General features: G+C 38.7%; 1 protein-coding gene across 2 annotated transcripts; it reads left to right on the top strand.

Annotated features, from left to right (window-relative positions):
- The first annotated feature begins 66 nt into the window (after window positions 1-66).
- On the top strand, window positions 67-20,582 carry slc25a24 (solute carrier family 25 member 24). 2 transcript variants are annotated; one of them, XM_047373929.1, is made up of 11 exons: window positions 67-181; window positions 293-459; window positions 3,062-3,188; window positions 3,267-3,354; window positions 11,365-11,476; window positions 15,375-15,533; window positions 15,632-15,784; window positions 15,884-15,991; window positions 17,876-18,043; window positions 18,172-18,322; window positions 19,656-20,582. In XM_047373929.1, coding segments are annotated over exons 1-11 (1,416 nt in total). In that variant the 5' UTR covers window positions 67-180; the 3' UTR covers window positions 19,838-20,582. The 2 variants fall into 2 exon arrangements, with proteins under 2 accessions (XP_047229885.1, XP_047229884.1); XM_047373928.1 differs by lacking the exon at window positions 67-181 and having other exon boundaries at window positions 280-459.
- The last annotated feature ends 1,107 nt before the right edge of the window (window positions 20,583-21,689 follow it).

The following is a 21,689-nucleotide window of genomic DNA, read 5'->3' on the forward strand; positions in this document are numbered from 1 at the left end:
CTCACGTCTTTTTTTATATGAACATTTTAATTTGTCTTCTTTCTGGGTTTCCCACTCCAGCGTCCTGTGAAGATCTGCCGCGACGTCTTCTTCAGGTTGCACCGCGGACATCTTGTGGAAGTCAGACGGGAACTATATTTCTGCTTGAAACCAGAAGTGGAAACCACAGGAGTCGATTTGAGTTCGTTTCCTAATCGCTGTAACTGCTTAGTTTGAGTGTGTGGAGCTGTGCAGGCCTCATTGGTTTTTTTTTTTTTTTTTTTACTGTACGTTTAAACCATGTATTCAGCAGTGAGGAAGCTGTTTTTTACGGACTGTCAGTGCGCCAGGGAGCCATCAAAGACCTACGAGGAGCTGTTCGCCAAGCTGGACACCAACAAGGATGGGAAAGTGGATGTTTCCGAGCTCAGGGCAGGCCTGGCTGCAATGGGCATCCAAACCGGGAATGCGGCTGCTCAGGTAGAGCAGCAATGTGTACACCTCAGAATAATATCCTATGAAACGTTTCAGTGTACAATATTTTACGATAACATCAATATTAGATGTTTTTGTCTAATTCTTCTAACAATTTGTCATTTTAGTTATTCTAAAAGAAAAGAAAAAACTTATTTTTTCTTTATGAAAAATATTAAGAAACATAAAACATTAATGTATATTTTAAAGTATTTAGATGTTACCCTAATGAAAAAATTATATTACATGCACTTTTAGTTTGATCAGTTTTAATTAATTTACTTTTAAAACTACTACATCATTCTAGAGATGAACTGATAGGTCTTTTCCAGGCCGATACGGACTTCTGGTTTTCTTTTAGGTCTGACCTGCCGATTCCAATTTAGACAGATATATATATATATATATATATATATATATATATATATATATATATATATATATTAGAATGACTATACCACATAATAAAAGAAAAAGATGTTCTGCAGGCTGTTTGAGACAGGTAGTTATTTTTAGTCAAGCAACTATTTTTGCTCAAGAAACTGATCAGAATTTATAATGTCGGTTGATGCATATATAGACAAAACGATGGAAACTGTTAATGTAGGTCCTTTTACAGAATAGGAGCCAGAATCTCCCAGGCTTTTTTAATTTTTGATCCGATCAAGGGAAAATGCAATCCCTGATTGGTGCATCTCTACTATAAATAGTTTATTGCATTATGTTAGCATACTGGCAATACATTATGAACAATCTAAATGATTGTTCTAACTTTTAAAAGGAGTTTATCAATCTCTTTCGGGTCAAAGGAAATGGGTTTGTGGCCTAATTATTAGTTATAATTTATGTTAATCTGAGAAGGAAAAAAAAGGAAATGGAAGATAAATTCAAAGTCTCTGAATCACCTCGATCCATCAGTTTTTAACACCTGAAACACCCTAATCGAACAGGAAAAGAGCGCTTAACTGGATCAGATACTCACTTTTATGGAACCAACTTGTGTTTTTTCCTCAGGCAGTTGAGATTTACCATCTCTGTCCCTCTCAGCTATAGGGATAGCCAGCTTTTCTGCACCAACAGTGGTTCTGTTTTCTAAGGATCTCTGAGACGGGCAGGTATTTAGGAACAAATGCATGAAAGTGGTGGTGTGATTTAAAACAGAAGCATTCGATTTGACAAGATGTTCAAGCCAGGTTCACATCCGATCATGCAAGGGAAATTTTTTATACAACTAGTCATACAAAATGTTATTCTATTATTCTGTTTTCAGGAAAATTGAACAAACCGAGATTGAAAAAATTGCATTTAAAATAAAAATATAGCCAAATATTTTAAAACGGTGATGGTAAAATTTAAGTATCACATCAAAAGAAAAATGAAAAAAAATGTAGGGTTTCTTGATGGGTTCCTGAGACAGAGCTGGAACCTGGGTCAGTCTTACCAGGATCCAAAGTCAGGAACCCAGGAAAGGAACCTGAGTTTCTATGTTCGCAAACTAACATTATTTACATGAAGGTTTCTTCACCATATATTGTCAGGCTTGAGATTTTTGGCCACAGCCTGTGTGGAATAAAAGGTTATTTTTGGCTTGATGTAAAATCACAGCTAGAACATTTTGAAGTGACCTAGAAAAAGCAGATAATGTAGATGAAAGGTCTAATCTGAGGGGTGTGTGTGCACAACAGCCTTAAGCTAAGCAGAGTCTTCATCTAAAGCAAGCAAAGTGCAGAGTAAAATTAACAAACAGGAATGCATAGCTAACCATATCTGCAGTAAACATGAGGTATTTTCAGAACCTTTCAATCTGTTTTGCATTCTTGTACATTTATTATTGCTTTAAAAAAAACAAATCAGAAAAAACATGTTTATCTCAACAATCAGAACCATCTAGATATCGGGTCTCTCAGGTTTCTCTGCACAAAAAGCCACAGCTCCAGGCTGGTAAAAAGCACAGCAATGGACTGAAAAAAAGTCTTCAGGAAATCTGTCTTTACAGTTCAAGCTGCAGATAAAATCTCCCGAAGTGCTGTTGGCTGTGAGAGGAAGGATCCCTTTTTAGTCAGTCAGAAGTGAATTTTCAAGGTTTAAGTTAGGGAGAGGCCACTGTTGTGTGTGACTCAGCGCTGTAAAATAAACAAAATAGCTGTCAGTGATATGATAAGCAGTAATAAATTTCCACACTGGTTGCTTTCATATTGTCCCAGGACTTTAAGAAATTTCATTTAAAGGATTATTTCCTAAGATTTCTGAAAAGTATGTAGAAAATCAATGTTGATGTAAGAAAATAAGAAGTAGAAAATATTTAATTTAGGTAAAGCCACATGAAGTCAGCATGTTCCTGATCTACGAGTCCAAAGCACAGAGGAGTGCACAGAGGAACTGAGCTCAGAAACAGTCAGGAAGCTTATCTTTGCCTTATTCTGCCCCCAACTGGCAGAGTAGGGTAGCTGCTCCTTGTGTGAGCGATGGTAGCGTCACCTCAATTCTCTTCAGAGGTCAAAGCTCTCCCTTCACCCAGCAAGGAGGTCAGAAACCCAGCAAACACGTCCGGAAAGGCCTGTGAAGAATGTGGACTGGTCATATTCTGTGTTGTTTTTTTCCTATGTAGAAAATCGTTTCCTCCGGCGACAGGGACCATGATGATAGGCTGGACTTCAAGGAGTTCACCAAGTACCTGAAGGACCATGAGAAGAAGCTGCGTTTGACTTTCAAGAGCTTGGACAAAAACAAAGATGGTACAGAGAAAAGTCACAAAGTTGAGATTTTTAGCTTTGTTTGTTTATCTGCTTCACTGTGTTCATTTATTCGTACAGGTCAGATAGACTACATGGAGATAAAACAGTCCTTCACTGATCTGGGTCTGGACATCAGCAAGGAGGACGCAGAGAAGATCCTTCAGAGGTATTTCAGCTTGTACCTTTAATCTTGTGGTCTTGGTTGTTTAAGCGGATCTGTTACGGCCTTTTGGGAATTTCTAGATGCAAAAAAAGTTCAACTTGTAATGAAAGTTTAAAGAAAGCAGAAGACGTGGAAGGTGGGGACCAGTGTGAGGGGCTGATAACCAGGGAGTGGTGGTGGGATTGTCACATGATAAATAGCTGGTGAGAGGTTTGAGAAAGAAGACTGACATAAAAACACATTGTTGAGGGTAGTTATATAAACACATAGCTTTAGTGAATTATTAATGATGATGTCAGGTTTGATCAACTTTGTTAATGCCTAAAAACACAAAAAATATATAATAATGACTTGCATACAGATTTAAGTTGGATTTTAAAGCAATAAATGCATATAGAAGATTCATATTTGTGAAAAACAATTCTAGAGTAACATGAGCTGATTTCTGCTGACTTCTGTTTGCTTACCAGGTACAAAACAACTCGTGTTCTATCACTTTCTGTTTGGGCAACCAAATTTGCTGGTTGAGTCAGCAAATTTGGACAGTAGAGCTTTTCTAGTCATACCTCCCTCTTAAAATGCATTCAACCAGCCGCACTCACACACGCACACCTTTATTCACAGATTGGTGGTCAACTTGGGCTTCAGTGCCTTGCCCAGGGACACATTGACTCGTGGCAGAGGAGGAAGCTAGAATCAAAACAGACTTTTTTCCCATTTCAAGACAACTACTGGTACTCTCCCCACTGATCCATAATCTGTAGCACAATTACTTTCACATTTTGTCTTCCTATAACCACAACCACTTCAATGTATTTAGTTGTGATAATTAGTGCATTATTGTAAAGTGAAATAAATGCTATGTTGCTTTTTTTATACAAATATTTATTTAATAAAGATCTAAAATGTGGTATACTGTTGAGTTCAGGGCCCCTTTTACTCTGACACAGCTAAATAAAATACTGTGCAACCAGTTGTCTTCAGAAGTTAAGATAATAATAAACAGAGTCCATCTGTGTGTATTTTAATGTCAGTATAAATCCAGCTCTTCTGTGAAGGGCTCAGAGGTGCGTTAGAGAACATTGGTGAACAAACGGCATCATGGAGACCAGGGAATGCAGCAGAAAGGTCAGGGAGAAAGTGGAAGAGAGGTTTAAAGAAGGGTTAGGTTTTAAAACAATAAAGATTTTAACATCTCACAGAGCTCTGTTCAAGCCATCATCAGAACATATAGAGACATACAGAACATATACGGCACAACTGCAAACCTACCAAGATAAGGCTGTCCACATAAACCAACAGCCGGGTCAAGGAGAACACTAATTAAAGAAGCAGCCAAGAGGTCCATGGACCTCTGGAGGAGCAACAGAAATGTTAGGATTATGAATCTGAGAATATTATTTAATTTTAATATTTTATCAAATAATATTTCAGTCTGTTAAGGGTTGTCCTGTGAATACCAGCCCAGTAAGGTGATGGTATTTGGACAAAATCGAAAGGTGTGAGACGAGCTCTGACATTATTGAACAGCATGAACTCTGCACATATATGGAATGAATTCACACAATTTCTTAAAATACAAGAATTTATTAACAAAAATAAGTCAACTCAAAGTCAAACATATTTCAATCAACAAACTCTTTACTATGCTAAAACAATCCAACTAACTACCAAGCAGAATTAAAGAATAGGGAAGACTAATGGGCTATGTACAATATAAACAAGTTGATGAGAGATGATTGAAAATCATGACAAAAAGAGTGATGCAACATTACCATGTAATGTTTATGTCTGAGAACCAATGATTATCTTGAAGAATCTGGAAATGAAGTTAAGTTAGTCTTGGAACTAACTTAGGCAAAAATCAACATACCTTTAGACAACCATTCACAATGCAAGATCAGATAAAATATTATTTTAATAAAATAATGTTTTAAGAATGATCTGCTGAATAAAACCAACCTTCTGGATGAATTCTCAACGGTGTCTAATTAGCTGCCTTTATTTATTGAAATAATATTTGAAGAAATATTATTAAGGGAATATTTTGGAAAAGAGCCAAATCTTTCTGGAGAAATGGGGCTTAATGGTGTTTACTTAGTTATCAAATTTAGTAAAATGATGTTAGGGACACATTTACTGGATTGTAAACTAAACCTTTCTGGGTAAATATTATTTAGCAGCAAGCATGTGTCCTTAGCTGTTAGCAGTGAAGCTAACAAAGGAGCTGATAGCTTAGCACCAGATTCAAACACACACCTTAAAAATACCGTCAATAACAGGGTTAAAATGCATGAGTGCGGACGGCGCATTATGATCAATCGTCTGTTTAAAATCACCCTTTAATAAAGTTTGTCTTAACTTTAAAAACACAAAACTGAACATGTGTGCTGCAGATAGCCTGCTAGCACCAAGATAGCTGAGTTCAACACAAACAAAACCAAACTTCATCAAATGAAAAACGTTTAGATCATTTCAATCTAAATCACTTCTATATTATTCTGCTCTGCCCTAACCTAACCTCGTATGAACTGTGCTGAGGAAAAGCTGTCCGGGCGACGATGATGTTTGAAGAGAGCTCTGTGAACAAAGGGTTAGCTTCCAGCTAACCTCCGTAGCTCTGGCTGGAAGACGGCTCATTCTGTCCACTGACCACACTGCATGTTAACTGCCGTAATGCCGCCACTCGTTTGTCCTCCTCTCAGGCAAGGAAAACCGCTTCACTCGGCTTGAAGAGACAGCGTCTCAGCAGGGACTTCTCTGGGACACAGTTTTCTTCTGCAGGCCTCAGAGAGAAAGTCAAGCCAGGCGTGTACCTTAATTCACGTTTTTATGAATGAATACTGGGTACACAAACAGTTATTCACTCATACTTAACTTGTGTATATGATCGATGATCGTATGACATCCTTGGATCCAGTTGAAGAGTTTATGTCTGTTTGCCAGCAAAGAGACATCAGCGCGCTTGTCTTCCCTATCCAGTCCCTTTCGAAGGCCGTGTGGAAGAGATCGGCTTGTTGGAGAGGGGGTGCTCTTATTCAGACAGTGGCATCATGGGAAGTCTGCTGCTACCCCCCTTTCCTCAGTTGCTGGAAGTCAGTTAAATGCAATTTATTTTGAAAGTTTCAGAAAAGTGTGTACCGTAGTTTTAACGTTGAAATCCATGGCTGGGTCCCAACAGAAATCCCCTGCTCAGGTGTTGTAATCTGTTGATATGGCAACTATTAATCATGCACATCATAAATATGGAAGAGTAGCAGTAAGGAAGTTGTTGTTGAAAGAAAGCCTTAGGCCCTTTGCTGATGTGTCCCCTGTTGAGGTAGGAAAACTTTACTGGCCGTCAGTTAACTCTTACATTACTCCTCACCTCTCCCCAACTCTTTTATTTGGCACCCAAAGGACAATCCTCAGTCAGAGATCAGTTGTACGCTTCCACAAGTTTATAAAAAAACCAATCTGAATTCAGAGAGGGGACACACACTTACACTGGTACCTAGAAACGTCTGTGTGTTGTCCGTTTTGGAGGGGCCACAAATACCTTTATTTACCCCTCGCTGCTATGCAGTACACATACACAATCATTCTATCTGTGGATATCTCCCCAGCAACCATATAACATCATATCTTCTGGTTCTTCTCTTATAACAAACGTATCGTGTCTGGCCCAATTTATGACCTTGCCCTCTCTGTGCGCTGTTCTCCCCTGTCTTCTTCTCCCCCATCAGTGATTCCTTGTCCTTCACTAATTTATGACTTTGGACTCTCTACTTCCCTCCCCAAGGACCTTGCACTTTCTATGCTTCACTCCCTATGCTTGACCCCCCCTATGCTCTATGTACACATGCCATTTACACACAGAGATAGTTAATATTACACACATAAATAGTTTATATTCTACACCCCCTACAGATCATGTAGGAGGAACAGCAACCATGTGGAACAAGGTGCTGTGGTCAAATTTGGACTTTTTGGTTTCTTTTTTGCCTACATTCAAATTAATACATAGGCTTAATACACTGCAGGCCGCTCTAAACACATCCTCCTCATGGTTAGACATGGTAGTGGCAGGATCATTATTTGGGAATACTTTTATCAGCTGACACAGGAAAAGATGGTCACTCGGTGGAAAGAGGGATGGAGCCAAATACTGAGCGATCGTGAAGGAAAGCCCATTAAAGGCTGAAAAGACTTTAAAATAGGGTATAGGTTCATTTTTCAGCAGGAAAAGAAAACTAAATGTAAAGCAGCTGCAATAGAACAGTTTAGATCTGTGGTTCACAACCCTGGTCTTTAGGGCTTACGGTTCAGCATATTTCAGATGTTTCTCTGTTCCCACATACATGTTTTAAGTGAATGAATCATTAATGTCTTTATGCCGAGCTTTACTGAATGCTGAGGTCCTAAGCTTTTAACATCTCACAGAGCACTCGTGAAGGTGCACTGGAGCAGGGAAACATTACAATCATGCTCTACGGTGGACGGTTGGGAACGGTATTCACGTGTTTAAATGTCCCAGTTAAACTTCAAATCAGTTTCAACTCCAGATCAGTTGACACACCTTCTCATTTGGATTTAGGCTTGTGTCTTCAATCTTTTCCACAGGGTTGGGGACCTGTGCGGCATGGTTAGGATTGTTGTCTTCCACAGCCCTTTATTCAGCTTCATCTGTCTACCCTTTGACTGTGACCATCTAAAGAAAAGCTTTCGCACATCATGATGTTGCCACTCTTGCTTTGCATTGGTATGTTAAGAATGATGTACAGTGTTTAGTTGCATGTTGGCCATAAAGTTTAGTACTGGTTTCATTTGACCGAAGCTACTTCTCCCATATGTTTGCTGTTTCTTCTACATGGCTTGTGGCAAGCTTTAATGGTAACTCTGTATGGCTTTCATTCAACAATGGCTTTCTTCTTGCCATTCTTCTATAAAAGGCAAATTTGTGGATTTCATGACTAAGAGCCGTGGTGTTAAAAGTGTCTTCCACCTGAGCTGTGGATCATCTGCAGCTCCACCAGAGTTAACCTGGCACTCTTGGCGACTTCTCTGATTATTGCTCTTGGTGCTGGCCTTGTTGGCATCATTGCATTGTCACGTCTGGTAAGTGTGGAGCAATGCTTCATGCTGTCCATGTTCAGATGGTGGTCTCTGTGAGCTTTAAAGCTTGGGATATCTCTGGTATCAGGGGGGAAAGAGGAGGAATACAAATGCACACCACACTTTTCAGTTTAAAAAAAAATAACTTTTACCTTTCCTTTTCCTCCTCCATTATTGTTTCTTGGTCTATCTCAGAAGATCCCAGTAAAACACATTGAAGTTTGTGGTTTCAACATGAAAAAATGGTGAAAAGTGAATATTTTTATAAGACTCTGTAGTTACACAGAGAAAACATGAGGTGACAAGTAAAACAGGGTGTGTGTTGGTGTGAGTCAGACATGTTTGATTTGAAAACCATACCAATGGGGGGTTGTCAGTCAACTAGGCAGACACAAAGAAAGTAAAAAAAAAAAAAAAACAGGGGAGCTTGATTTTCTTTTACTTTCTTCTGTTTTGATAGAAGATGGTAAATCTCAGGTCTTCATGTTGTAGGATCACATATATTTACATGTTTAGCCACAGTACTCTGTTAATTAGATTTTATACAAGTAATGCACTTTTTTTCTCAAATCTAGAAACTGAACAGTATTTAAAAGTAATTGTTAGTGCTGTGGCTGATGCAGTAATTCATTAGTGTTACAGGAAAATCACCATGGCCTACTGCATTATTTCATAGTTTACTTGACAGTTAAACGTGAGTTGCTTGTTGAAGTTACTTTGACTTTTATTTATGTTACAAGTTTAAATGGAAGCTGAGTTGATGGGGACTGAGCTTAGCTGTAACATCTGTATTTCTGTTTTTTTTTTAAACAGTTTCTTGTACCTGATCTTTGATCGGATAGCCATAAGAGTCCCTGTCACAAGTATTGACAACCCTTGAACTTTTTCACATTTTATCATTTTATGACCACCAACTTCAGTGTATTTTTGGGGGGATTTTATGTCATGGACCAGCACATTGTAGCACATAATTGTCAAGTAGAAGGAAAATGATACACGGTTTTCACTAGTTTTTTCAAAATAAAAATCTGAAAAGTGTGGCAAACATTTTTATCAAGCCCGCTGAGTCAATACTTTGTAGAACCACCTGCCAGGTTTTTGCAGATGTAGAGACTAAAATGTTCAGTATTCTTTTTATGTGAAAAAGCTCAAGCTTAGCCAGATTGAATGGGGGGCGTCTGTGAACATTGTCTGTTCAGGGTGATCTGTTAATTTTTTGACACATAGTGAAAAACATGAAGGGAAAAAACATTAGTGTTGGTTTAATCTGACCAGAGCACCTTCTTCCACATGTGTGCTATGTCTCCCTGAGGCAAACCTTAAATGGGACGTCTTATGTCTTTCTTTTAACAATGACTTTCTTTTTGCCACTCCTTCAGGAATGCCAGAGTTGTTGAGTTCATGAATAATAGTTGTCCTGTCAAAGGCTTTTCACACGAATTGTTGATCTCTGCAGCTCCTCCTTGCACGTCTTGTCGGCTTCCCTGGTTAATGCTCTCCTTGCCTGACCTGCCAGTTATGGTGGGCAATCATGTCTTTGCAGGTTTGCAGTAGTGCCATATTCTTTCCATCATCAGTTTGTCCGAGCTACCGCATCCTGTTGGCGGTCAGACGCCTCGGAGCCCCTCCGGTCCTTTGGAACCCCGGAAACAGTCACCATTATATCTAAAGACTCTTAAAATGAACGAATCTCAACCAGTTTCTAACTTTTAGCTCTTTTAATCTAAATTAAGGCAGAGGAATGATTACAGAGATCAGCGCTGAGGCTCCCGTCTCGGACCGTCGCCGTCTGTTAGAGGATGATGAAGAGCCTCGATAGAAAGTCACATGTAGTTTTATATCTGGTTCTCTGATGCAATCAATAGGTGTGCACTCCCTCAGTGATTATCAGTAGACTATGTGTCACCATTGTGGTGTCTATCTGTTAGATTGTGTGCTGTGGCTTTCTAATCAAACCAGTTATACTGGCTGCTCCACCATCAAACCCAGTGCCCCAGCTTCAGGTAATTTATAAAAAACCTTGGGCCATTTATCCTTGTACTGTATGTCTATGAGCTTCTTATCCTATTGTAACAAAATGGAAACATTAGAACTTATACTTTACTTCACTATTGTATAAAAGGGAAAAACAGCTATAAGCATATTAATAAAGGTTATTCCTAACAAGTTGAATGATAGAACAGTGCCTTGTGTTGTCCTTCCACTACACAATTATCTTGGTCTATCACCTAAAATCCCAATGAAATACTTTAAAGATTTAATTTCTGAGGAAACTGATGTCTTTTTGAGTGCAGGTGTCGCCCCTGAAGATCCTTTTTGACTCCGTGGTAGCATCAGTCATCTTCTATAGTGTAGTATGTTGGAGCAGTTGGAGCAGCAGCTTATCTACAGCTGAGAGGAAACGGCTAGATAAGCTCAACAAAAGGCCAGCTCTGTTCTAGGATGCCTCCTCCACCCAGTGCAGTTAGTAGAAACTGTAGCAAAATTAACATAGCAGTTGGACAATGTTTCCCATCCCATGCATGAAGCTGTGGCAGAACTGGAGAGCTCCTTCAGTTACTTAACTGTTACATCATTGGTGCACAAAGCAGCATTATCACAGGTCCTTCTTCCCAGCAGCTGTTAGACTTTTTAACCATCACTACTCACAACAAACTTCATAAGTGTTTATATCCCTGCAGTTTTTCCATTTCTTGTAAACTGTCATTGAATTTAATAAGAAATATGGCACATAAATATGTTAATTACAGCCAATTATTAATTATTTATTAGAGATTCCACCTAAAGTATAAAGAAGCAATTTCATACTTGTGTAGTTTTTTGTCAAGGAGTCGGCACTGCATTCTTTGTTACACTCAAAGTTCTTTTTCTCACTAGAAATGAAGACTTTAAATGAAAATGTTTCTCTCTGTGCTCCAGTATTGATGTTGACGGCACCATGTCTGTGGACTGGAATGAATGGAGGGAACACTTCCTGTTTAACCCAGCAACCAGCCTGCAGGAGATCATTCGCTACTGGAAGCACAGCACGGTAAGAGGAGGAGCACCTGGTGGCAAATAAATTTCAGAGATCTAGTTAATAGATTCAAAACAATGAGCATTTTTAACCTTTTTTTTTAGTCAATAACGCAATTACGCATGAATAGAGCCAGTGAAATCTGCTGTTTTCATTTACATAAACTTTACATTAAAAAGCAGAGTATTTACAGGGCTGAAATAATGAAATGGATTCCTTTGCATAGAAATGTAAATAAAATAAAAGGGAAAACATATAAAACTGGATTTTTTTGACATCAAAAAACAAACTGAAAAAAAAATATATATATACAGGGGTTGGGCAATGAAACTGAAACACCTGGTTTTAGACCACAATAATTTATTAGTATGGTGTAGGGCCTCCTTTTGCGGCCAATACAGCATCAGTTCGTCTTGGGAATGACATATACAAGTCCTGCACAGTGGTCAGAGGGATTTTAAGCCATTCTTCTTGCAGGATAGTGGCCAGGTCACTACGTGATACTGGTGGAGGAAAACGTTTCCTGACTCGCTCCTCCAAAACACCCAAAGTGGCTCAATAATATTTAGATCTGGTGACTGTGCAGGCCATGGGAGATGTTCAACTTCACTTTCATGTTCATCAAACCAATCTTTCACCAGTCTTGCTGTGCGTATTGGTGCATTGTCATCCTGATACACGGCACCGCCTTCAGGATACAATGTTTGAACCATTGGATGCACATGGTCCTCAAGAATGGTTAGGTAGTCCTTGGCAGTGACGCGCCCATCTAGCACAAGTATTGGGCCAAGGGAATGCCATGATATGGCAGCCCAAACCATCACTGATCCACCCCCATGCTTCACTCTGGGCATGCAACAGTCTGGGTGGTACACTTCTTTGGGTCTTCTCCACACCGTAACTCTCCTGGATGTGGGGAAAACAGTACAGGTGGACTCATCAGAGAACAATACATGCTTCACATTGTCCACAGCCCAAGATTTGTGCTCCTTGCACCATTGAAACCAGCGTTTGGCATTGGCATGAGTGACCAAAGGTTTGGCTATAGCAGCCCGGCCGTGTATATTGACCCTGTGGAGCTCCCGACGGACAGTTCTGGTGGAAATAGGAGAGTTGAGGTGCACATTTAATTCTGCCGTGATTTGGGCTGCCGTGGTTTTATGTTTTTTGGATACAATCCGGGTTAGCACCTGAACATTCCTTTCAGACAGCTTCCACTTGCATCCACAGTTAATCCTGTTGGATGTGGTTCGTCCTTCTTGGTGGTATGCTGACATTACCCTGGATACCGTGGCTCTTGATACATCACAAAGACTTGCTGTCTTGGTCACAGATGCGCCAGCAAGACGTGCACCAACAATTTGTCCTCTTTTGAACTCTGGTATGTCACCCATAATGTTGTGTGCATTTCAATATTTTGAGCAAAACTGTGCTCTTACCCTGCTAATTGAACCTTCACACTCTGCTCTTACTGGTGCAATGTGCAATCAATGAAGACTGGCTACCAGGCTGGTCCAATTTAGCCATGAAACTTCCCACACTAAAATGACAGGTGATTCAGTTTCATTGTCCAACACCTGTATATTTTATGTTGGACATGAAGCTTCTAATGCAAGTTTGCAGATGTATAAACAACAAAATTTGTGTTTTTCTTGTCTAATTTTAAAGATTTTAGAGTAAAATCAAGATGCACATTGGGCATGCACCAGTGTGAGATTCTCACCGCATGATTACCATGACTACAAAATCCCACGGTATCGTAATGTAAACACACAAAAAAGTTTTAATTAGAATAGCAACAGTTATTCCTACTGCTGCTAAATAAGCACATGTTGATTATTATATTTAAAGCATCCTTGTAACATTTATTTGTAAAACAAATATCCAAAATTAGAATTAGTCCACAAATGCTTATTGCACAGAATATTATGTGTTATTCCATCCTGGTTGTCAATGAGTAACACTGGGAGTATGACAAGCTGATATTACCTGGTTAATTAGTCATCCGACCAGCTCAGGTGGTCAGCTCCCAGTCATCTGCTTAACAGACATGCTGCTCATTGATTGCCAAATCTAGACACAGAATAACTTCACTTCAAAAAATCTGTAATAACGTATTTAATAAGAGTGATGTGATGTGCGGCATTATTTTTCCACAAAATGACTGCCTGGGGGTTGCTTTTACTGTTATTATGTTGAAATGGCAACAATTTTTTTGTTGTTGCTCTTTTGTGTTGTGGTGTAAAATAGTTTGTCGGTTTTTTGGCGAGGTTTTTGTTATTCGCCTGGATAAAGAAAGATTCTATGAAAATGTACTTTCGTGTAAGAAAGAAAACAATATCTTAGCCTTCTTTCTGCCAGCTGACCAGCAGTGTGCAGGAACAGGTGAGGGAGGGGTACACTGTGTTAATTGATTTTGATTACAGACAGAGAAAATTCTGGCAATTCCAGCACTTTTTGTGGGATCTAATTTAACCCTATGATGGAAATATGTTAGCGATTTTGAAACTGACTTTTAAAAACTTGATTTATCGTGGTACCGATCCCTGCCCCCAGGCCTGATGTATTTTACATATTCCACTCCTGAATTTATTTTGCTTATATACAGGAATTGCTCTCTGGGTTCTAGAAGCAGTCCCAGGCTGTGGCTAATCTCTGACGTTTGCCTTCTCTGTTGGCTGGCTCAGCCTTTGTGGATAAATTACCTCCTGCTTTCTAAACCCAGCTGAGATGAGCTAATTTCAGTCTGACCTATTTGCAGATTAGCCCATCATGGGGATTTGGTTGAAAGGAAGAGTGTCTAGAGCAGCTCAGGGTGAGAAGCAGAGAGTTAGGTTAAGGCACTGGTGAGGACGCTGACAGCAACATTTATGGCACTTAGAAGTTTCCACCACCTCCAGTGTTCAAGGTGCTTGCAGCTGGGCGCTCTGGATACAGCATTTAGCTCTGCAAGACGTCAGCATAGGTTCTTGTGTGAAGAATCCTCCTCAGTTTGTGAAGTGGAGCCCCTGCAGCTGTGTTGAAGGCTTTGGATGGCCATGGCTCTAATGCAGCCTCAGCAGCAGCAACAGACTAACTGGTTTTTCCTCGAATTTGAAGACGGAGGAGGGGTCTATGAGGTGGATGTGGTAGGTTCTCACATGAAAATTGGTTAACAATCTTACATGAGATGATACAAAATGGCAATTTTGGTGGCAAATTAATATACATTTCCTAAAACATTTTCTTCAGAACATTTTGAAGATAAACATTATTATTATTGAACAAGCTTTAATATGCTTTTTTTCTCTTGGTTTGGGCTCAGTATATTAGGTCAGTTAGGATGCAAAACAAATTACAGCTGAAATACATGAAGTAATAGAAATGTATACTGTCTTGAAGATTGAAGTTTATTATATATGGTTTATGTAATATTACTCTTGTTTAAAGAAGTCTTTTTTTGTTTCATCAAATGACAAACATGTAATACTGACATGCAGCAACATGTGGTCCCTGCAGCCAAACACAACTGTTGCTGGAGGGACCACGTGTTGCTGAGACTAGGAGAAGCCATAAATTCCCCAGAAAACTTGCAACAAGTGACATTAAACTGCAGATGACGCAAAGTATTACTGACAAGAAAAAAACCTGTTTCCCTTTTGGAATAAGATCATTAGTGACCTGCTGTGATGTAACAAATGCTCCGGCATTACGCTGTAATTATGCAGGCTTTTGGATGGGGACATAATTCTCTTTTCCAGTTTCTTTAAGCTATTATTCGTGTCTTTCACATAAACTTTGACCCAGCATTTTCAAAATCTCTTTTATTTGACTGAAAATCTTGACTTACTCCTTATGACAGCAGGTGTAGGCTATATTCACCTTATCCACAAAGCATATGAGAAAAATGAATGAGCGAATATGTTGCCTCCAGGTTCTGGATATTGGGGACAGCTTGACCATCCCAGATGAGTTCACAGAGGAGGAGAAGACGACAGGTGTGTGGTGGAAGCAGCTGATGGCGGGGGCCATAGCGGGAGCTGTGTCCCGTACAGGAACCGCGCCGCTGGACAGACTGAAGGTCTTCATGCAGGTTGGTCAAAAGTTATTTTATGGTTGTGATCTTGGTGCACATAGTGTGCAGCTTCTGTTAGGGGATTCGCTGAATACTGCAATTTGTTTTTTCTGCAGGTGCATGGTTCGAAGAGCAACAAAATCAGCTTGGTGGGAGGCTTTAAGCAGATGTTAAAAGAAGGAGGGGTGACATCTCTGTGGAGAGGAAATGGTACTAACGTCCTTAAGATCGCTCCAGAGACGGCCATTAAGTTCATGGCGTATGAACAGGTATTTACTTTTAGAATTTGAAACAATCTTTCCTTTTGCATGTTTTAGATTAGTCTGAATACTTCCTGGGGTCATGTACATGTTTGACTGTCTCCTCAGTATAAGAAGCTGCTGGCCAGTGAACCAGGGAAAGTCCAGACCCACGAGAGGTTCATGGCGGGATCGATGGCCGGAGCCACGGCACAAACTGCCATCTATCCCATGGAGGTAGGCCAAGATGTAACTTTTCCAATATAGCGAAAACATGAAGAATCCGTTTGCCTGAAGGAGCACATTTCCAGCTCTTACATTACCAGTAAATAAAAAAGATCCACAATTTGACTCAATCTTTTCTTTTTATCACCGTTGCAAATTGTGTTGGTTTGCTGAAGTCATCTACAATCTACATTTCCATCTTTATTCTTTGGCTATATGTGAACAAGACTCATCAAGATATTTAAATGACAGCTGAGACAATGAATCAGCCCCCCCAACCATCACCCCTTATATCTCAGAGGTTCCCATCCCTGCCTTTTCACCTTAAGCTGCTGAACAACCAACGTAAAAGTAAACGGTTTCAGTGACTGAACGATGTCATCTACAATAATTCAATCTGATGATCGTTCAATCAGAAATCTGAAGACATACTTTTAAATTTGAACAGAAACTTTTATTTGTAACATTATTTGCTTTTTGAAATTGAATTATTGTCTTTTTTTCAAAGTTGCGTAGAAAACTTTGAAAAGTGTCCAAAAGGTAGACAAGTTTTATGTTCCTGGCCGTTAATATAGTAGAATACGTGGAAGTCCCATAGAAATTTGCAAAGACAAGATCACAGTCAAACACCTAACTTTGTTTTTTTGCCCACATTTTATTTATATATGAATAAATATTTATCCAAACAAGAGGTAATTATTCAGTTATTTAAAGCTACTTGCCTACCATTTTTTGTCAAATCAATCTAACTTACCTCAGATATAGTCTTTAAGTTCTTTTGTTTTAGACATGCATGTTTTTTGCCCCTAGTGACATACCTGACATGTTTCAACTGAGACTTCCATCTTCGTCAGAGGTGTCACTAGACGGTACGTGACATGTCAAAATCAGCTGTTGTTCCCTGAGGCAGTGTCAGTGTGTCATTATATTAACACGTATGTTAGGTATGTCCCTGGGTACAAAGAAGTCACATGTCTAATAACAAAAGAACCTAAAGACTATATTGTATACAAACACAATGAACTTTATTGGGATATCACCTCGGATATAGTTTGTCTCCTGTAGAACAAAATGTCATGGTCTGTTTTTGTTTTTGCTATTTTGCTGTAGCACTTTTTTATTCCTGATAAGATCTACCATCCAATAAACAAGCTTTCTTCTGCTGGCATCACTGAAGGAATAAATTAACTGATGTTGCTTTTTGAGTATCACAGTTTGTATTTTTGCTTGTTTTGGTTTTTTTTGTCTTTATTCATCTGTTTTTAATCGAAATCAAAAGGTGCTTACTTGTTGTATGTAAAGAAGCAAAAGGGTATAGGACTGGAATGCCTTTAATCATTACCAGAGATCTTCTGCCATTATTTGAAGACAAGTTGTTATGAAAACCCTGCGGCCGGGCTGATGCTTTCCGTTAATGTGATTTTCGAGTCAGAATAAATGTTTTCCAATCCAGAAAGACATTTTTTACCCTCCATCCTGCTACATAATGGCTGTCTAGAGCCGCAAACACTGCATGACTCTTGTGAAAAAAAGATAGATCATTGATTTCTATACAGACCGTTATGAAAAGAGAAGGAAAGCATTTTTTTGAATTCTATATTGACGCAAAATGAAAAATAACCAAAAAATATAGCAGCTTTTTCTTCATTGTGCATTTTGTGACATCCTGCAGGAGAGAAGGTGTTGAAAAAATAAATAAATTACACCACTGAATTGTCTCTTTAAATCTAAAATGAGAATTCATTCCATTTATCAGACACTGAAGCTTAAGAATTAAACTGAATTGGACGTCTCGTGTTTCAGCAGCTCGGATTGTTTACCCTAACTGCTGGCTGTGACAAAGGGGTTAAAAGAAGAGCTGCTTTGCTGATTGATTGCTTTGATCTGTATCTTCAGGTGATGAAAACCCGACTGACGCTGAGAAAAACGGGACAGTACTCAGGGATGTTCGACTGTGCCAAGAAAATCCTGAAGAGGGAGGGAGTTAAGGCATTTTACAAGGGCTACATTCCCAATATTCTGGGCATTATCCCCTACGCTGGGATAGATCTGGCAGTGTATGAGGTGTGTGGGGATAAGTTCTGCCTATCTGGCTAAATTCAAAGACATTAAATACTAGAGAGTGAATCAAAGCACAATCATAATCTACAAATAACAAACAGCTGTGATTTTTGCTCAAACACTCCTCACAGACTTTAAAGAACCTCTGGCTGTCGAAATACGCCAAGGACACAGCAAACCCAGGTGTTCTGGTGCTACTGGGGTGCGGTACCATCTCCAGCACCTGTGGTCAGTTGGCCAGTTACCCCCTGGCACTGATCCGCACCCGCATGCAGGCACAAGGTAAGGAACTTGTTCTGCTCTGTGTCTGTTTGTCACAGCATCTCTTTTTTGGGTAGAAAAACTTGTTGCAGAGAGGAAGATGTACTAAAACCAGACTAGGCACAACTAAGCAGTTGGTTTTTATTTTTGCAGAAGCATGCAAATTTATGAAAAATGAAACAGCAGCTGATGTTGGATTAAACTAGATCCTGATCGGAACTGAAAATGTATCTTTATCTTGCCAGAACATGTACACTAAACCTCTGAAGCGGAATCCACAACTTAATTTCAGTGGTTCAGTTGGAAATCTTCAGCCAGTTTAACATGTTAAAAGGATTAAAACCCCTTTTTTTTTATCACAAACTCTCACACCTTAATATAATCGCCGTAACAAAGCAAAAAAGTGCTTTATTTAAAATGCAATTTAAATTTAGCTAATTAAATTATTAGAAGCTACAAGTTAATAGATGTTAGCTGACATATGATGCTGGATATGCAGCCTTCTTGAAGAGGTTGTCTTTCCAGTAATTTGGATCTGTGAAAGCTTCTAGAAGATCAAAATGTTCTCACGATCCAAAAACTGTGCTTCAAATAAGGATTAGTGTCTTAGTGAAGTAACCTGAGCTTCAACTCGGGTTTTTTTTTAGTGTCATGGAACAGAGCTGGTTCTTAATGGGTTTTAATATCACGCCATGTTGTGCAACAAATCCAGTGCTGATAATAGGTTAATAAGTATCTCTTCTTCTTTTAGTTTCCTAAAATGAATTTAGAGTTTCTCATGGAGTTTTCTTATGCTTTTTTTTTTTAATCTTAAAATTGGAAACTAAGATTAAACAGTTTTATAAGGATGATGACTGAACAAAAATGTCCTACCCATTCCTAATTTGTACATGCAAACAGCAGAAATATATTGAGGTATGTTTTTGTATTATCCACCTCCATCTTGGAAAAATGAATAAACTAATAAGAATAATAAGAAATATAAATCATTTTTACTTTGCATTATCATTTTTTTCCATTGAGCAATTTAAACAGCACTACATTGGGCTAATTAACATCTACCTATATCTTAAAAATTTAGCACTGATATTATTTACTTTTTAAAATTTCTGCATTTACTGATGTATTTCGTTTTGTGTATATTTTTGATTGAAATGCTAAAAGAACATAAGTCTGAGAACCATAATCAGGAGTGCTTGATGTGGGATTATTTTACAAATGCTACTTTTTTATAAAGACCTCTGGATTTATAAAATATATTGGGTAAAATAACACATAGGAGGTATTTTTCTCTGTATTTTTAAAATCTTGTTGAGCTTGGTTCTCCATCATGACATGAACTCTCTCTTCTCAGCTTCTCTGGAGGGCTCTGAGCAACTACCAATGGGCCGCATGGTGAAGAAAATCCTGGAGAAGGACGGCTTCTTTGGACTTTACCGTGGCATCCTCCCCAATTTCATGAAGGTCATCCCGGCAGTGAGCATCAGCTACGTGGTGTACGAGAACATGCGCTCTGGCTTGGGTATCCAAAAGTAAGCTGAAGAACCCGCTACCTGCAGCAGTTTGAAGTTTTTAATTGAAATACACTTCCCTTTCTTTATTAAGTTGTTTACCTGGAGGTCACCATAGGCTGGATGTATGCAGATGAAACTATACAGGTTTTAAAGTGACAGCAGGACTTGGCTAGACCACTTTAAAATCCTGCAGCACTAACAGAGTTTCAACTTGCGGGTTGTTTACGATGTACCCACGACTCTACGTGCACTGACACACTTTGGGTCAAATGGCTTTAAATCACTCAAAGAATATTTTTGTTTTTAATTTAACTGTCGATTTCAATGGAAAACCCATAGTTTTATATGCAGCCCCATGGCATGTAACATACATGCATCAATCATTTCTTTCACGTTTAATCAAGAAGCACTTTTACCCGCCAGTTTCGACCCTTATCAGAAGTCCGAGCCATCACCTGCTGTGGTGAAAGACAGAAAAGTCACAATGCAAACACCCACACAGCTTTGCAAGGTGTCACTCAGAAATCTGAGAAATATTAACGTGAAAAACGTTGTCCTTTTAGGTGTGGATTTCATACTATTGTTTACTAAAGAGTTAAAATTCAGGATATTGCTGCACCTTTAGTAAAAGGAAACTAAATGTGCCTTATGTGTTTTTTTTTCTCAGATCTGTTGATTCTGTATCTTCTGTTTTTCTCTTGCCTTTATTCCCAACATTTGGTTCATAGATGTTAATGTTTACAATAAAACATCTGATTAACATAAAATAACTTGTGACTATGTTTTATTCTTAAAATAAATCCTGAAATACAGTGCCGTGCAAAACTTTGTGATTTATTGGGTTTGATGTGACAGACCAGTGCCAATTATTTCCTAATTGAAAAGTGGAAGCAAAAAGGTGCATTCTGTTTAAAATGTTTTACATTTAAAAATAAAATGTGTAGTGTTCATTTGTATTAAGTCCCCTTTATTCTGATACTACTAAATTAAAATCCAGTGCAACGGCCTGTCTTCAGAAATATCCTTATTAGAGTCCGTGTGTCATTTTATCTCAGTATGATTACAGCTGTTTTTGTGAAGGCTTTGGAGGTTCATTAGTGAAGAAACGGCATCATTAAGACCAAGGATTACAGCAGAAAGGTCAGGACTAAAATTAAAGTAGGCTTGGGTGATAAAACAATACCCCACACTTGGAAAATATCACAGGATTGTTTAAACAGTCATCCAAAAATAGAAAGGGTGACAGCTTCATCTATCAAGACACCATTGGGAGCAATAATCAGAGAAACAGCCCAGAGGGACCATTGTAACCTTGGAGGAGTTGCAGTGATCCACAGCTCAGGTGGGACAATCTGTCTCCACAAATCTGGGTTTTATAAAAGACCAGCAAGGGAAACGGGGATTAAAAGAAATCCATAGTGGTGACAGCATCATGCTGTGGGAATATTTTTTTTTTCCCAACAGGTACAGGGAAGCAGACCATGCAGGGTAATCCAGAAATAATTTATAATTTTTCTTCCACTTTACAGTGATGCACTAATTTGTGTTTGTCTAACACATAAAATGTTAATAAAATACAACAAGGTGTGTGGTTGTAATGTAAAATGTGAAAACGTACAAGGGGTGGAAATAATTTTGCAAGGCACTGTACAGGTCCTTCTCAAAATATTAGCATATTGTGATAAAGTTCATTATTTTCCATAATGTAATGATGAAAATTTAACATTCATATATTTTAGATTCATTGCACACTAACTGAAATATTTCAGGTCTTTTATTGTCTTAATACGGATGATTTTGGCATACAGCTCATGAAAACCCAAAATTCCTATCTCACAAAATTAGCATATTTCATCCGACCAATAAAAGAAAAG

This window comes from Girardinichthys multiradiatus, chromosome 9, assembly GCF_021462225.1.
Source record: "Girardinichthys multiradiatus isolate DD_20200921_A chromosome 9, DD_fGirMul_XY1, whole genome shotgun sequence".
Lineage (NCBI taxonomy): Eukaryota > Metazoa > Chordata > Actinopteri > Cyprinodontiformes > Goodeidae > Girardinichthys > Girardinichthys multiradiatus.

Excerpts from the sequence above, each read along its gene's own strand:
- slc25a24 (XM_047373928.1), top strand. The coding sequence starts at position 280 with ATGTATTCAGCAGTGAGGAAGCTGTTTTTTACGGACTGTCAGTGCGCC. Across the intron at positions 460-3,061 it reads CCGGGAATGCGGCTGCTCAG|AAAATCGTTTCCTCCGGCGA; the intron begins GTAGAGCAGCAA and ends TTTCCTATGTAG. Across the intron at positions 3,189-3,266 it reads CTTGGACAAAAACAAAGATG|GTCAGATAGACTACATGGAG; the intron begins GTACAGAGAAAA and ends TTATTCGTACAG.